At 38.1% G+C, this 18,847-nt stretch overlaps 1 protein-coding gene across 2 annotated transcripts in view; it reads right to left on the bottom strand.

The window, feature by feature from the left end:
* The window catches only part of CDH6 (cadherin 6), a 121,143-nt gene that overhangs the window by 76,038 nt on the left and 26,258 nt on the right, over positions 1–18,847 (bottom strand). Inside the window, exon 2 of one of the 2 annotated variants that reach the window (XM_081133468.1) lies at positions 3,062–3,960. The exons of the other annotated variant lie outside the window; for it this stretch is intronic. Coding sequence (XP_080989594.1) covers positions 3,062–3,220 — 159 coding nt within the window. The 5' untranslated portion in view covers positions 3,221–3,960. The remainder of the gene's footprint in view (positions 1–3,061; positions 3,961–18,847) is intronic. 2 annotated transcript variants of the gene reach the window in all.

Below are 18,847 nucleotides of genomic sequence, written 5' to 3'. Positions count from 1 at the left end.
AATTCACTTTGCTTTTCCAGACGGGTTTATTAGCAGTTCATTTATGAATATTTGGTTCATATTCTTCTGGGAATGCTCTATTGTACCATTTCACATCTTTATGTCAATGATTTCTGATGAGCTAAATTTTATTTTAAAAAAATTCTGAATATAAATGGAGAAATAATCTTCCCCTGAAATAGTATAGATTAGTAATATAGATTTGGTAATCACCTAAAGTGTGTGACCAATAACTAAATCAATTCTCATTATTCATCAAATAAAATAAGTCTGAATGTGGAGTAGGGAAGCTAGTTTCTATTTCCCTGTGTTCTTAGTAAGTTCTATGGCCATTGGCAAGTTTCCTCACTTCTCTAGGCCTTAGTTTATTCAACTGTAAAATAAAAGGGCTGGCGATGATATCCTGTAGGAACCTTTCAAGCTATAAAATTCTATGATTCTCATACTATTTTTTTTCAAATTTCCACTTTTAGCAGATTTCAATATGCATCTGTCACTGTGATGCCCTGCAGGGAACAGTGATGGTTTCTGGAACTGCACATCCATGATACGTTGAAACAGATGACCTAAATGGAAACACCCCCATTATTTTCTAAAGTATGAACCGGCCTCTTTCTTCCAGCTGTCGGGAAAAATTGTGTTTGGACACCTGGCTACTTACATGTGTCATTTCCCCCCCTAAATATACATTGGGAAATAAGTGTATGACCCAATATTCAGACTAACTTTTAACTTCTGAATATCCTACAAGCAGTTAAGGACAAGATTAAGAAAAAAATGACAGATACACAGCACAGAGATGGGGCAAAAATTTCTAGAGCTGTGCTGTCCAATGCGGTAGCCACTAGTTACATGTGCCTATTGAGCACTCGATGTGTTGCTAGTCTAAATTGAGATGTGGGTAAACTACATACCAGAGTTTGAAGACTTGTTTGTGCAAAGAAACAAACAAAAAGTCAGATGTCATTAATAATTTAAAAAATATTGATTACATATAAAAATGATACTCTTTTGGATATATTAGGTACAACAAAATATTATTAAAACTAATCTTGTTTATTTTTATTTCTTAAAATGTGGCAATGAGAAAATTTAAAATGACATATGAGGCTCTTATTATATTTCTGTGGACAGCACTATTCTACGGGAACCTGTTGTACTAATGAAGGTAAAGATACTTTAGATGTCAACACTGAATTCCACGGCATCCCTATGGAAACATTAATCAATATAAGTATTTCCCAACTTTTAACTAGGCTCTGTTGCAAAATTTGATGCCACTATTCTCTCAATTAGAATTTTTTTACATTGAAACAATATTATGAAAGACTGATTAGTTTGCCAGCTCAGCTCTGTAGCTTATATTGCCTTTATTGCAACTACAACATTGCATATAAGCAATGAAAATACTAGGAAACAGTACTATGAAATTGATAGTAATTTAAAAAAGTAAAATGAAATAGGAAATATTTCCGTTTGTTTGAATTATCCATGCTTGAGTTAATTTTGTCCAACCAAAGGGAAACATGAGGAGATGGAAACCTTCGATTCCACCCTAAAGAGGACTTGTGGACATTTTCAGAGATTTAAGTCTTTTATGTCTGTTATCACTTCAAAACTTACAGTTTTTATTCTCTTTAAGACATATGTGGTTCTTTCACTACCTTCTTTCTTGTTGCCAGCAAATAAACAATTACCCTAATTGCTTTGATCTACAGCAGTGAAAACAAAAGGGAAAGAGGAAGAATTTAGGAAGCCTTGAGATTTGGGGTGGGAGGGTGTAGGGACAGAGAGGGAGGGAAGAACGTTCTCTGAAATAGTCCTTTGCAATGGGCACATTTCCGTTCTTGGCCAGGGAGTTCTACAGGAGCAATATAATTTCCCCATTGATTGTTTTTTAGAACCCTTAAAATACACAGAACAACTTGACTACTTTCAAGCCAGCTGCCACCATCTGACAGTTACATCCCAGACAGAAAAACCCTTAAATGTAAAATTTAAGATAATTAAGAAAATCAACAATGGCTGATGAATTAATCAATCATGCCTATGTAATGGAGCCTCCATAAAAATATCAATTTGTCATTTACTAAAAAGATCAAATACAGTAATATCTGAATATTTAGGTGGACTGAACTTATACTTCCCCCCCTTCAAGTTTTCACTGATGGGAAGAGCCCAAAGACAAGAAAGGATTCAATGCCTATTGAGCATTTTCTCTGTACCAGGCGTTGTGAGAGGCGATTAAAATCTTTGGGATTTTTAACTATTGCAACAAGCCTGTGGGGTGGATGTTATCATCCCGTGGCTGTGGAGGAAGCAGACTCGAGTTTCTGGGAAGTTGCATAAACTGCTCACATTTGCGCAGTTCGCAATGAGGTCAGAAATGGATGCTGTGTCTTGTGACTTAAAAGTCCATTTAGCCTCGCTGATTTATCCTGCTTCGTCTCCTCGAGAAAATATGAGGAAGAGCATCGCGTGGAAGAGATTTGTGGGTGTGAAACGTATTCACCCACAAAGAAATATCAGCAAAAACAAAAAATCAAATCCATTCTTTTACCTCTGCCTCAGGAATAGAAAGTCAATTTTTAATTATATGGCTAAGGTTGACCAGGGGCTAACATATGAGATGCTGAGTTCAGGGTTGGAGATTAAATACGGAGAGAGGCTCAATTTGTTACTTTTTGGGAGGAATAAACATCCTTGTGGAAAAAAAAGAGACTGGAATCTTTCTGCCTCCAGCCTGCCCTTGACCCTGAGGTGAACAGTGTGGCATGTGATCTCTCAGGACAATAAATGAATACCTAGTGGGGTAGCATGGTCCCAAGTATATGCCATATATTCTGGGGTGCTGGTTGAGTGTGGGAAATCAGGTGGCTGTCACGACCTGCCGACACCTCCATCCTTTTGCTCAGGTCATATAACACCCGTAAGAGTCTACTGAGGGCTCCTCTTTGCCTTCTGGTAATACAGACCCTAAGCCCTGTGTCTGATTCATTCTTTTCCAAAAGCCATGTCTCCGATTGCTAACCATTTATTAACCAGCATTCCTTATGCTCACCTTGCCTCGTTCAGCTGCCTTAAATCCTCTCTGGAACAAGGCAAGATTTAAATAAACAATCCGGGCCCATTCATTCTTAAACATGCGATCTTGCCGAACAGCTATTCCCCCCAGGTTTAAAAGTGTGAGATGGCTGAACAGATACGTAATCTTCAACATGCAAGTCTATGTGGATTTCCTTCCAAAGGGAGATACATGTTGCTCTGCCAGCTTATTAGCACGATTCCACGGGACTCCCAGGCGTCAGAAGCCACACTGAGTAGGCACCGCGATGGAAGACAGTTGGGGAGAGACTGGCGCATCGGGACCCCCTTCTCCATTCAGGTGCTGGGCACAAATATTGTGGTGAAATCCCAGCAAGAGGGGCCAGATCTTCCAATTCTTCTGATCACAAGAGGTTCATAGGTAGCGCACTCCAGTTCAGATAGAGGACACCAGGAGGCAGGGGGAGAGGGGAAGGGATCCCTTCTAAGTCAGAGCCTCCGTTTTATCTCCCCAAGTGTCCCAGCAGGTTAAAGCGAGAGGCTCCCGGAGAAGCGGGAGGGGATTTGGTGGTGTTTGTGGCAGGGCGGCCACGGTGGTGAACCCGCCACGTGGCTGAGCCCGAGAAGGGCTGCGTATCCCTGAAAACTAAATGGATCAGAGGGAAACGGGCTTATTTTCTCCCTGCTTCGCCACCTTTAGTCACATTGTGCTCACATCAGTTCCTAATTAGGGGAGTATATTATGATACTTCAAGGCGTCATTACAAACTAATCCAAAATAAAGTTGAGCGGTTTGTTTCATTGAAAGACATCTTGATGGAGGTGGTTATTAGTAAACTACAAAGTACAGTGAAGATAATTGGTGTGGACACTATCATTATTTAGTGATGTCTTCAAATTTTCCCATTCATTTTCCTGTAATTAAAGAAAATTACTTACATTTAGCCAACTGAATATAGAAAAGAAAAATTGCTTGCCAAAGTATAAAATTGTTATTTATATTTAAACCATTAATAAAATTTATACTTGAGTAAATTGTTACATATTTTTAAACATCTGCTTCTTCTTCAAAAGCCTGACAAATGTTTTCTATGGTTCAGAACCAGAATGGCAAAACAGAATCAATTCTTTGCAATTAAAGGCAAATAAAACTGCAAATATCAATCCTGTTAGTACAAACAATAGTCATAAATTAATACAAATAAGGTGACTAATGTCCCAGAATGTCCACAATTTCCTTCTTCCAATTGAGGGAATACAAAGACTGTAAAACAGGTATTTTACAATAAATTTAAATGATATAATTGTGGTAATTAATATCCTAGAATGTGACTAACGTATAGCCTCTTGCCTGTGTTTTAGTACATTCAGTTCTTGGCCTTTCCTTTTGGATTAAAAAATATGTTTGGAAATGAGATTGCCTTTCATTTATTTCTTGAAAACAAAAATTATTTATTTGGTTTCATTGCTATAAATGAATTTACTCATTTGAGGCTTGTTTCTCTAAAATGAAGGGTGCAGGAATCAGTCATGCATACAAGTTATTTTCCCCACTTAGTTCAGGAGCCGCTTGCAGAGAAATTGTGTGAGTAGTTAGTTTTCACTGTCACTGTGGCAAACTGGAGACAGAAGGATAAGGGAGAACAGTCGAAATCAAATAGAGGAAAACTCTAAATGTACCACGAGGGCAGACAGCAATAAAACTGTCGACTCTGAAATGAAATCACAGGACAGTAATTCCTTCAAATATATGGGCACAGAGAAGCCACTCAAATCATAAAATTATTCTTTTGTTGTTGTTGGCTCTGATATAATGTATTGGCTGAAAAAGTGGAATTTTTCTAAGTTTCTAATAGAGCAAGAAAATGAGTCTTATGTAGCTTCAAAACCATAAAAAGTATATATAACTATATATATATAACTATATAAGTATATGTAACTACATATGGTTATAAATAAATATACGTAAAGAGTATATATGAGTGTGTACAGATCTATATATACCTATGTGTGTCTGTATATGCATTATGTATACGTGTATATATGCACACATATAAATATACACATATACATAATGTGTAAATGTACTTGGGCTAATCGTCATTAGAGTAATAGAGGCCTAGGAAAGAAGGCCTGGAGCCTAGAGAAGGAGACAAGTTTATCTCTGTTAACTGACTGAATACATGGGCAGGGCATTGGGGAGGGTGTCACAGGAGTGAAGCAAAGAAGCAGAAAGGAAGGAATGCTGATGTCGTGTGATTTACAGCGACATCCCCCAGGTGCCAGGGAACCCGACGGTGGACCGGAATGTATTCCCCCTCCACCTTCCTTTCCCTTCTAGATTTATAGGATTCTGAATGGCAGGCATTTGAAAAATAGCATCTGAACTCTCAGTAACTTCCTTTTGGTGTCATTACTCTGTGGACACTTTCCCACTTTTAATCTGTGATGGTTTTGCTAAATTTGAACATATGACTTAATTAGCAAACACGCATACTCTCGTTATATGTGATAAGACTTTGACGTCATGGCGTAATCCATTAAAAAATACAGAAAGGGAATCTTTTTGAACTTTATCCCAGTGTATAGAAATGTTCAGATTTACATATTTTCTATTCTAGTATTATTTTAGCATAATATTTGCATGTATTTAAAAATTTAGTGTGTCATACGTTTTTGATGTAGCATCATAAAAGAACATATTAATGAAGAATAAAATTATACCCTTAAATACAATTATTAGGCCAAAGGTTTTTAAATTTTCAGACTTTAAAATATATTTTGTCAAAATATTTATTTAGAACACTTTAAACAGAATAGCATTAAGTAAAAGAAATTTTGAGATATTGACTATCACCATAAAATTTACATTTATTTAAAAGCCATCAGAATTAATAATGTAATCATTTGTTGAGAATTGTTTTTGTTTTCCTAATATGCCGCAGACAGAGAGTCCTGCCCTGTGGGGTTTAGAGTGTGGTGGAGACAGACTGTGAAGTGCGCAGGAGGTAAGTAATATATTTTTGCATCATTGAGAAGGTCTGATGCAGACAAAATGGACATGGTAAAGAGATACCAAGTTACAGAGAGGGAGGGGTGGCAATTTTATATAAGGTCGAGGAGGACCTCTCTGTGAAGAAACTGGAATCATCACAGGCCACTCATGTCAAGAACCAGTGGAAATTTCTAGTAGAGGAACCAGCAAGTGCCCTGGCCATGGAAGAAGCAAACTCTCCATGGTCTTAACAGAGCAAGGCTGGAATAACTGAAGTAGAGTAGGAGATGAGATGGCCAGAAACTGTAATGAGTAATAATAAAAAAATAGGGTAAACAAAGTTTGGTAATTAAAACGTCAGTGTGTGTATATGTGTGTGGTATGTATATATGTCTTTGCATGCACATGCATGTATGTGCATATTCAGTTGTTCATTGCATGATAAGAATATGGTATAGTGGACTTTGGATTACCTAGGTTTGCCTAGTAGCTCTTCCATGTTGCAGCTCTGTGACCTTTGAAAGGTTATTTAACCTCTTGGTGTCTCAGTTTTCTCATCTGTGCAATAAGGATTTTAAAGTACCTACTTTGAAGGGATGCTGTGAGGATTAAATGAACTAATATATGTAAAGCCCTTCGAACAGTGCCTGGCACCTAGTATATGTGGCACAGAGTATAAATGCTATATAAGTGTTCCTTTTATACTTTCCTCAACACCTAGCATTTCACCCAAATGAGTAGACCATTGTAATTATTAACTCCAATTGACATTCTCACCAAAACCTGTGACTCGGTATTTCTTCACTGGTCACTCATTTATTTACGTGGAAAACGAGTGTAAACTTTCACTTATTTTTGGAATATTTGAAGTTTTAAGAGGAAACCTCCTATGCTTCTCAACTAGGACAGCTCAGTGTTTCTGCCTTGGATAGAAGGTGCAGCCAAGAACGTTTTCAAGAGGCAAAGGGCGCGTTAAATGTGCGTCCACTTGAGGGAGCTCCGAGATTTCTCAGTCTTTTCAGCCCTGGGACGGGGGCCCACACTGGGCTTGGGTTACGTACATTGTGGAAGGAAGATTTAAAATGTCCAGAGTTTAAGTTTGGAAAAAAGTGCCTGGTAGTAAAAATGATAATTTTACTGTTTCCAGTTATGTATTTAATTGAGAGGAACAGAAACACTTTTTTGAGAAGTTCAAACAGCTCATCTGGAAGCGCAGGAATTAGCATAAAGTGAAATATTTATGGGAGCTTAATACTGTTTAAGACTCATTTTCTCCTTGCCTTAAGACAAGAAGTCAAATTAACCATTTCTAATTAAAGTTGTTGGAAACAAAGTAGTGTGAGGCCAGAAGTAGAAGCTAAATGGTAATGTCTAAGTCGTCAAGTGTGAAAAAGTCCTTTAACATAGAGGTCAAGGATGGGAAGATACATAAGGATCCCCGTAGAACACGAGAAACAAATCAGAGTGATTTAAAAAGAAAGAAAGTCCTGGTCGGCGTCCTACCGCTGCTTCAGACATGAACAGTTCTCGAAGGAAAGGGTTCTACAACTGGACGTCACAATGCCCCTCTGTCTCTCTGTGTCAGCAGTTCAGCTACAAAGGCGGCAGAGACGCAATTTCAAATTCACTGGGATCGCTTTAAATATGATTCATGGGAATTCTGGCCCAAAGGCACAGCCCTCCATTAAGGGTATAGAAAAGGAAAGAAATTCTCAAGGCCTAATGAAGACACAATTCTAGGGGCTCCAGGCCACTCTTCTCTTTATTTCTAAACCTCTATATAGATGCACAGTGATTTGCTTAAAATATCGATTTCATGTACATAATTTAATTCTAATTGCATCATGAGTGAACTGTTAAAAAGAGTTGGAACATTTGGCCCTTAAATCACTATAGGCTGAGTCACCTAATGATGAAAATGAGGCAATGGAGACTGTGACCCAGAAGAAAGGGAAAATGTTGCATTAGAATATACTTTCAACAAATGAAAACTATAATTAAAATATAATCATGTGAGTGGAAGTAAATTAAAAAGAGCATATCACGCTTCCAGCATATTCTTTAGATGCTTAGATATTAAATTTTAAAGTTTGATTCTCTTAACATGGCTTTAAGCATTTTGCACAAAGATTCATGTCAATATTTTCATTTACATTTTCATGAAATTACTTACAGTTGTTTACTTATTAACACAATATTTTTACCTGGATGGTGTACAATATTTTTAAGCTACTTTTGTGTGCTTAAAATTTTCCCTTCAGTGTTATCTTGATTTTGACTAAACGGAAAGGGTTTGTTGTGCTGTGTGAGAATAGGATTGAGATTACGCTGCAGACGGTTTTAAAATTCATTTTCTTTATCATTTCCATTTTTCACGAAACATTTGTTTCTTTTGCTTTGCCTATAAGTGTCTTCTCTTGTTTTTCATAAGAACATTATCTCAAGGTCTTTAACACCTTCTGTTGATTTTGTAAAGATGAAACGAGACACTATGCCTGTTGAGGAAGCCTAATGCTTCTGTATTCTCTCATAAAAATAATTGGAAGTGTATTTTGATGATGTTTAACATAAAAAGTTTAACACATACTCAGGGAGACTGTTTCTCTGGCAGGGAGAGGAAATAAGCCAGGGTTTTTGAGATTCTTCTCGGTTTGTGATGGCTACATGGACAAGCCTCTGCACTGTCTGTTTATATTACATCCATCACCCCTTAGTGAGTTCTTGTGTCTTTTAGGGGCAGTAATCAAAGGGACAGAGAGGACTTTCTCCCCATGTATATTGAACTGATCTTTCAATTTGCAATGAAGACCCTAAAGGTTATCCTGAATGAGTACTTGGAGGAGTACACAGGTCCCAGGCTTCTTAACGACTGCTTCTAAATTGGGACTTCAGGGCTTTCTGTGCAAAAGAGAAAGCAAATTCTTTTCAACTGGGGTATTCCTCAATGACTGGGATCTTTGTTATCCTGACTTTGTTGTGGAGACAAGACACTGTGGTGGTAGAGATAGCACTGGCAAGTAAACTCAAATATAGCATTCAAAGGCTACGGAAGATAGAATTTAATTTGAAACAGATAACACTACTCAATCCTAATTGTCATACCAGCATTTCAAGCCAAGGGCCTCTTAATCACCAGCCAGGAGAATGGGTAGCAAAGCACCTTACATCACTAAGGGCAAGAAGCTTCAGGCCATAGTTACAATGCACCTTAATAACCTCAGTTAGGAACAACAAAAGCAAACAGTCACTTCTTATTTTCCCTGATATTAAGTGAAATATTTATTCAGTTGCTATGATTGTAGGCAATTGGGTTTCTTTTTCTCTTAGTTAATTTTTTCCCTAAGAAATCCTTCGGTGGACTCTGGCCTCTCTTTAATTCTCACAAATATTTTCAGAGTTACAATTCTTTTTACATAAAAAATTAACCACACTTATTGGGTTAGCCAGTAATATCAGGGGAACTAGAGACTTATAAAAGCTTCTAAATTGGCACCAGCCATCCATCCAGAATAGCCGAACTGCCGTACCAACTTGTCACAAATGCCTAACAGCTCCGAGAGAAAATATTTTCCTGAGCCTCCAGTTCCTCATCTGTTTTGCTTTTCTGCAAACTTCACAATTATAACGAGCAATATGCCTCATTTCCTATACGCCAATCTACTCTGGCCAGACATTTCATTTCTAACTAGTATGGTGACCAGAAGTGGAAAACAAGTGGTCTCATAGAACAGAAAACTGCAGGACTTGGAGTCAAAAACCAACGTGCTTTGCCCCTCCTTCCTTAATCACTGAGCTAAGTCCCACAGCGGTCAATCCCTAGACTCAAGTTTTGGAGATGGGTGGAGCTCACGGTTGTGTAGATTAAGAAAGATGACATGACCGGGGCAAGCTGATAATCTTGGAAATGCTGTACAATTGCTAGTTACATGAGATTGGAGCTGTGGCACCCGAATGGTTAAAGAACTAACCTTGCCCGGCTGGGCAAGGCTCAGCGGTTGAGCATCAACCTAGGATCCAGGCGATGGGGGTTCAATCCCTGGTCAGGGCACATGCCCGGGTTTCGGGCTCCATCCCCAGCAGGGGGCATGCAGGAGGCAGCCGATCAATAACTCCTCTCATCATTGATGTTTCTATCTCTGTCCCTTTCCCTTCCTCTCTATGAAATCAATAAAGATATATATATATTTAAAAAAAAACTAACCTTAATTGAACACCAATAAAGGTCTGTCGTTATACTAGGTACATTTGCATTTTTATGCCTTACATGAGGTCTGATTTTCTCCATGTTACAGGTAAGGAAACATGAAGGGATTAAATGACACGCCTAAGATCATACAGCTTTGTTATGGACAAACCTGGGATGGAAATGTAGGTATATCTAACCCTGGGATCATACTTTTACCCATTTCTCCTAGTTTGGAAACAAAGTGAATGAAATTTCTTCAGACGATTCAGCACCTGAGGCTGGCACAGGGGATTTGTGGTGAGCAGAATAATGGTCCCCTAAAGATGTCCAAGTTCCAGTCCCCAGAACCTGTGAATATGTTACCTTAAAAGGTAGAGAGAATCTGCAGACGTGATTACGTTAAGGCCCTGAGATTGGGCAATTGTCTTGGTGAGTCTAAATGTCATCGCAAGTCTCCTTCTAAGAGGGAGGCCAGAGCATCAGAGAAGGAGGTATCATGTGCGCCCAGGGCAGAAAGAAAGAGATCTGAAGATACTACACTGCCGACTTTTAAGATAGAGAGAGGGTCATGAGCCAAGGAGTGCAGGTGACCTTTAGAAGCTGGAAAAGGAAAGAGAATGAATCCTCCCCTAGAGTCTTCAAAAGGAACACAGCCCTGCTGACACAATGGTTTTAGCCCAGTGAGACTTCTGACCTATGAAACTGTAACATGAACAATTGTATTGTTTTGAGCCACGACGTCGTGGTAATTTGTTGCAGCAGCAATAGGCAGCTTGTGCAGGATGTTTTCTGGGGCTCTCCAGAAAAGATGCTTGACCAGACGTCAGGTGGCTCAGCTAGAATCCCTTAACTCGGGAGGTGGGTGGATCACCAAGGCCTGGCAGTCCATAGTCAGGGACTGCCTGAGAAGCACACTGACATCTTGTGGCTGGGGTGGGATTTATATTTGCCATTTTAGAAAAATAAAGGGGGTTGAAGGCCATAGAGATTGTCAGTTTTGGAGGAAGCCTTGGCCTGTGAGGTTCAGCGGGAGGTGAAGAAGCACCTAGGGTGCTGGGCTCTGATGCATGGCCAGGGAGGGGAGCAGGTGCATGTTCCAGAGCCCGGGGAAGAGTCAGAAAATGTTTTTGTTCCAGAAGACATAGAACAGTGACCTCCAAAAACTGCAAGGCGTATAACCCAACATGTATATTTATTAATTATATCCCTGTGCTTCTGAACTGACATACAGAATACGGTACTGAACAAACAAAAATATGAATTGTAAGTATATGTAACAAAGAAAATTAACATAGAAGCTCAAATATTTTCTTTCCCAAACCCCAGTCAATCATCTTCCACACTCGCCAGGGAGCGTAGAGCATGAGGGAGGTTTGGAAATGTGATTTGGTGGGTGGAGGATGCCCCCTTCCTATTTCTCTTCTCTCCTCTCTTGCTCAATTTAAAGAAGGGGTGAAGTGGGAAAAAGTGAGAAGAAACCTCCGCTCATATCTCTGAGTTTGCACATGACCTAAGGGAGAGCTCATGGGCTTTGAAGTTTGAGGAGCCCTGTTTTAGGGGAAATGTGTCTATAGGTAACACTCTGTGCTTGGGAGAAAGGGGTGCAGTTTCCAGGGAGGAGTAATTTTTAGGCTTTGGGATTATGTGATTTGAATGGATTCACCATTTTCTTATGAAAATCGAGATCATATTTCTTCATATTTGATGCTAAGGAGCATAAAATTCTGCAAACTCCTTAATTAGTTTTACGGAGTGATTTGACTGCATAATAAAATGAGGATTGTGGGATTTCCAAGTTCTCATCTTTCTTCTTCAAAGGACTGATTTTCTACAACATATCTGCAGTCCTAAACAGTTTCTGAAAATAAAGAAGGTAGTGCGTTTGAGTCCCTCTTTGTGAAAGTGTCTCACCAGTTCAAGACAAGGAGAGATCAACAGCTCTCCTGCCATCAGCTACCCTGCAGGAGAAGGCCAAGGAGGTGGGAACTCTGTGGGAAGGAGCAGAACGGGACTAGAAGCTGGAGAATGGGCTCTGAGCATAGACTTCCCCTGACTTGCTGTGTGAGGACAGTCAAGTTGCATAACCTCTCTGTACCTTATTAGAAGAGATGACCACTTATAGTTCATCCTAAATGGACAATCTTTTGTACCCTGTTTATGAAATAGTAGAATGTATTTTTGTGTGAAATGAGAACATTTTTTTCTCAAACTCTCCAGTCCATATCCAGTGGACTACTTAATTACATCAAAGTTGAAAAGTATTAGACTTTTTTGGAGAAAAAAACACTTTAGTACAGTAAAGGATTAGAGCAGGGCTCAGGACTTGATATTTCACTTGCTAACTGTATTTGGGGTATGGTGAACAGAGTCAGTATTTGGGATGCGAATCTTGGTCCATCTACTTATGAGCTGTGCAAATTTAGAAAAGTTGTTAACATCTGGGATATTCAGGTTCCTTACGCCAATGTGGAGAAAATCAGACCTACCATGCAGTATTGTCATGAACATCTGAAATTGTAACACTGTTGGCAGAGTGTATGTCTAGAGTGGGCTCTCACTTTGTGTCTGCTGCAGTAATAATACCATAGAGCTCAAATGATACAGTACTTAACACCCGCCACGATTCTAAGGGATGATGTAAGCCTTCAGTGTTTATTTTATTCAGTCTCTTCTATAAACACAAGGCCCAAAGTCATTTATGCATCAAAACAGAGCGGTTAGAACAGAAATCACACCATATAAAGACATGATTACCAGAAAATCATTCACTGAACTCACAGCCTCAGCACTATTAACTTTTGGGCCAGGTAATTCTTTATCCTGGAGGCTGTCCTGTGAATTGTAGGATGTTAGCAGCATCCCTGGCTTCTACCCATTAGGTGCTGTAGTACCTCCCAGTTGTAACAGCCAAAAATGCCTCCAGACATTGCCAAATGTTCCCTGGGGGCAAAATCACCCCCAGTTGAGAACCTCTGTGCTAAAATTATGGGCTAAACAATACTGAGAACTAAACTGAAACATAAATATTGTGAGATTATTTGTTATCTTCATGAAAACTAAAAACACTAGTGAGTTAAAAGCTTGTCTCTGGAAGCTTGGTATTTCACTCTACCTCTTGCTATCCATGTGACTTTTGATAATTTACTTAACCTTGCAAAATTCAAGTTCTCTCACTTGTGAAATGGGGATAATAACCATGCATGTCTTACAGGTCCTTGTGAGGATTATATGAGATCATGTCATGATTCGGGCCCATAGGAGCAGTTAGTACATGTTGGTAATTGTTCTTTCATTATTATTATTTATCACCACTACTAACACTGCTATCGTCATCATCACCATCACCATCATCAGCACCATCATCATCATCATCAATATCAATGGATCCTTCTCTATGTAGCACTGCTCTATGTCTCAACAATAGAGTAGAGCTTTAAAAGTCATTATTTGGGAAAACACATTTTTAACTCCTTTTTGATATTTCAAACTTGGGCCCTCTAAATGAAAGACTCATCAAAATATCCATCTTTTATTTTTTGACTCACTCGCTCATTAGTAATCTTTATATCAGACACAGCTAAATATGCATTTCACCCAGAGATGCGCACAGGAACCCCAAAGCAACATATACCACCAAAACCAAAATGTAATGTTAATGGAAGTTAACGAGAGACAAGTCATTCTTTAGCACACAAATTAGTTTTTAAGAATTACATCACTGAGAGCTGCACATTTTACAAATAATTACAAAAAAGAATAAAATAAGAATCTCATTAAACTATTTAAACAAAGTCCTGGAGTTATACAACTCCTAAGTTCCACATTAGAGAACACAAGTATGATTCCCGGAAGGAGGGCTAATGCTACAAAGCTCTCGTTTTTCTGAAATCCTAATTTTATTAGCAGCCAAATAATTATTTTTTTGTGACAACAAATTCTTCAAGGAGAAATAAATGCTAAGTTAGAGCAATGTGAGCCAAGCAGTTAAAGAAAGAGAGATGAAAATACATCAAGGAAGTCTTAAGAGCAGTTTTTATTCCCCATTGTGAAACTGTGTCCTAAAATCTGCTTCATTTTCAAAGGGCTTTTAAAAAATCTCCACTACTCAAAAGACGAAGATGGTATCAATGAGCTCACAGAAAAGTCAACTGGGAAAGAAAACTAGGGATTTTTTTTTTCCAAGTCCTGAAAGACACTGTATAGATTGAGGGAGTGAAGAGATGCTAAAAAGCTAGGGGTGTATGTGTGTGTGTGTGTGTCCATCTCAAAAAACAAGGACTTTGAAAGATAATATAGTCCCTCAAATAGCTAATGATCATGGCATTAATCAGGATAATGCATAAAATACTAAAACCAGAAGCTGACATATATATTATATTGGCTTAACTTTATTTTTGCCCTATGCAATTAATGAATAGAGGATATGTGGAATTAGACTTTGACTTAGGTTATAAAACCATCATTAACTAATTGTTCCACCTTAAATAAGTTTCTTGACTCCTTTGAATCTCAATTTTCTCATCTGTACAGTGAACCTAAATATTTATATATTTATATCTTAAAAACACTGAGAGGATTAAGTGAAATAAAGTATACTAAGTGATTAGCATTGAACTTGGCACCCGAGAGATGATTCTTATTGTACTGATATCTGAGACATTGAAAGAAAACACTTTCATGTTGAGCACAGTTTAATGTACTGTTTTGGAATTTTTTAATTAAAAAAACTTTTTATAGCATTATCTCAGGCAAAATAAAGATGCATAAAGTTTGATATGTGTAGAAATAGAAAAAAGGACTTAGCATATTTATATCTAATTCTCTCTGATTTATGTGCGGGGCTAACTTTTATATCTATATGAATCACTTTTACAAGATGGCAGGATTATATCCTTAGGGTAAGAAAAATTAGTTTCAAAGAATGTTCACTTGATGTTTGGTCATTGTATATCATATATTAAAAGTTATATATTTCAAATATTAAAACACCCTAGAAGTAGTAAATATCCCTATGCAAAAAGGATATTTAGGACATTTTAAGATTTATTTCTCTTGTGAGGAATTTTATAGAAAATCTTGTTTGGGAAGTCTTACCTATTTTAAAAAATACAATGGGGAAGGTATTTCATAGTCTTATGGAAAATGTTAACAGGTAAAAGAAAGGCAAACTGACATATTGAAAGCTTGCTATTTGAGAGCAAGCATCCCCAGTGGTTTTGCCTGTGGTTTCTCATATAATTCACACAACAAATCTAGCAGTTTTGATCCCTGTTTTTATACCTGAAAGAACTGACATTTAAAAAACTCGAGGAACTCTCTGTCTCAAGGACTCATAACTAGCAATGGTCAAGCTGGAAGTTTAATCATTTGTTGTATAATAGTCTACAGCCCAAACTTCTCCTACCACATCCCTGGGCCTTTACCTAACAACCCTCCTCCAACACTTCAAACAAACAGCATTCCTATGAAAATATGTTAACACACACACATTTCATAAGAGAGACGGCATTTATTTTACTTTACAGATGAACCAATGGGGAATAAAAGAGATCAGTTGCAACATGGCACACATCATCGAATTCTGTCACTATGCTAAGGCGGGTTTTCGGATTTCTTCCAATTCCTTTCATGAGTCATAGATTTTTGATGACAGCCATCTCTCAGGTGTGACTCATAAGATGTTTAATAAAGGTTAATAAAAATACATTCAAAAAGGTAAAGTCTTTATTAGTGAGATTAATTTTCTAAAACTCTGGAGGACTGTTCCACTGAATTCTAAGATTCTGTGATTTGGAGATGTTATGCTTTAACTCTTTCAGAAGAGAATTAAAGTTGATTTCAGATGATCTAAATATATGTGGACTGAGTGCAAGACCAATCATAGGTTTCTGACTTCGCCTTACATTGTCGGGACCACTGGTATGTGAGGAGCACTATTGATTCGATCCATCCAATCAGAAGTGTTTCCTTTCTAAAGGGCTCTGGCAGTGAGCTGGAGTGCTTGAGCGGTAAGCAAAGAGTGACTGGGGACAAACTGAGTTGCTGCAGTTGACAGAGGACTTTGTCAATGTGCAGCCAGGCTGTGCTTGCATAATGAACAACCAGGACATCTATTAAATCGAATTCTGTTCAAGAGATTCAATTTGCATGACAAACTACATGGTTTCCATTTAAATGTCTCCCCCTTGCATACCCGTGTCCAGGACAGAGTGAGAATTCAGGCAAGATGGCATAAGGAAAATCCAGAAAGGAAAGAAAACATCCAGAAGATTTTAAGGATGATACCCCATGAAAAAAGAGATTCCTTCAGTTCTTAAACTGGATCAAGCATGTTCCTCCCTCAGTCCTTACCCGTGGTGCCCCCTTCCTGGTACGCTCTGCCCCCCTGCATCTCCTACCCCCAGTTTTCCTCTAGGCTTCCTCCTTTCATCCTTCAGGTTGGGGAATAAATTATCACTGCTTCCAAGAGGCCTTCCATGACTTCCCTATCGGTGTGCACGTTCCCTCAGTTATTCATCATTCCATCCAGGTCCACACCCTTGGGGGCACATTTAGTTTCTAAATGACATATCTACTTAATAAATTATTTTCCTTCTCTGTCACATCATAACCTTCTCAAGGGTAGGGGCTATGTCTGCTTTATTCACCAATGTATACTTGTCAACCAGCTCAGTCCCTGGTGCTTAGCAATGCTTCATAATGAAATGAATGAACAGTTGAGGGAATAAATGGATGGGTAGAGAATTCTATCACCTTCACTTTAATCAACTGTGGTAACACTATGAAGATAGTATGATGGGATGTGTTTATGAAGTTAAAATATTCTGAACACTTTTAAATGGATTTAGCATAGCTCTTGGACTTGGTCCTGCTTCCTGAGTTCTCACATTAAAAATATCAGTTTTTGCATTGATTTCGGCAATATGGACAATATTGTCTCATTTATTTAAAAAAAGAAAAAAGAAACTAGTTACTAGGTAGAACCTTTAATACTAGGTCCACACCCTGACAAGGCTCATTGGTGCTCTCTAATACACATGATCTGCCATAGGAAATCAAAAGAATTGCTTTTAATTGTGGAAGTTTACAATATAGGAATGCTGTTCTTGCTGTGAATTAATAAAGGAGAGATGGATTTAGGACATTTTTAGCATGTAAACAGTTTTCATATTTAAGACTCATGGACTACAACTGTGTGTGGAAACTAACAGGGGAACTAAGACATTTTCATGAGACGTTTAACTGGCTTCCTATTTCATTATGTGGATTCTAGGTGGAGAATGACCTGCTGAACTAAACAGATTCCGAGTCTTGATAAATAGTGCTTAGGAAATAATTTGAATTTTACTAAAATTACTTTCTTTATTAATTTGTCCATTCATTTACTTAGTCAGTACTTCCTGAGTGCTTACTGTGTTCCCAGGCATGGTACTAGGTGCTGGGGACCTAGCAGGTATTTTCCCTCATGGAATTTGGAATCAATCAGGGGAAACAAAAAATATACAAGCAAACAAGTGAGTCAAGATCATTTCGGGATACTGAAGGAAATGAAATGAGGTGATGTGTTGGAGTATCTGGGTGAGCTATTTTGAGTTGGGACATAAATGATATGAAGGATGCTGAACCTGGGAAGAGAGTTCCAGAGACAGAGAGCAGCAAGAGCAAAGGTGGACTGATGAGAAAGGATGTTCTAGGGTTATAGGTGTTGAAGGTGTCACAGTGAGAAAGGTTTGGTGTGTTTGGTATATTTGTCAGAGTTCTCCAGAGGAACAGACCCAACGGGATGTCTGCCTACCTAACTTTATCTATCTATCATCTATCTATCTATCTATCTATCTATCTATCTATCTATCTATCTATCTATCTATCTATCTATCTATCTATCTATCATCTATCTATCATCTATCATCTATCTATCTATCATCTATCTATCTATCTATCTATCTATCTATCTATCTATCTATCTATCTATCTATCTATCTATCTATCTATTTATCATCTATCTATCATCTATCTATCATCTATCTATCTATCATCTATCTATCATCTATCTATCTATCTATCTATCTATCTATCTATCTATCTATCTAATCTATCTACCTGTCATCTATCTATCATCTATCATCATCATCTATCATCTATCATCATCATTATCTACCTATCTATCATCTATCTATCTATCTATCTATCTATCATCTATCTATCTATCTATCTATCTATCTATCTATCTATCTATCTATCATCTATCTGTCATCTGTCATCTATCATCATCTATCATCTATCTATCTATCTATCTATCTATCTATCTATCTATCTATCTATCTATCTATCTATCATCTATCTATCATCTCTCATCTATCTATCTATCATCATCATCATCATCATCATCATCATCTATCTATCATCTATCTAGATTTATATAAAGGACTTGGCTCATGCAATTGCAGAGGCTTGGTGAGTCCAAAATGTGATGGGGCAGACTTGTAGGCTGGAGACTTAGGAAAGGGCTGCAGTTCAGTTTCAAAAACCATGTACTGGCTGACTTCCTTCTTGCTGGGGGCTGGGAGAGGAGGAGGAAGTGTTAGTCTTTGTTCTCTTAAGGCCTTCAACTGATTGGGTGA

The sequence above is a fragment of the Miniopterus schreibersii genome, assembly GCF_964146895.1.
Source record: "Miniopterus schreibersii genome assembly, chromosome: 3".
NCBI lineage: Eukaryota > Metazoa > Chordata > Mammalia > Chiroptera > Miniopteridae > Miniopterus > Miniopterus schreibersii.
The sequence above is the reverse complement of the archived record's forward strand: the minus strand, read 5'-3'. Positions and strand labels throughout refer to the sequence as shown.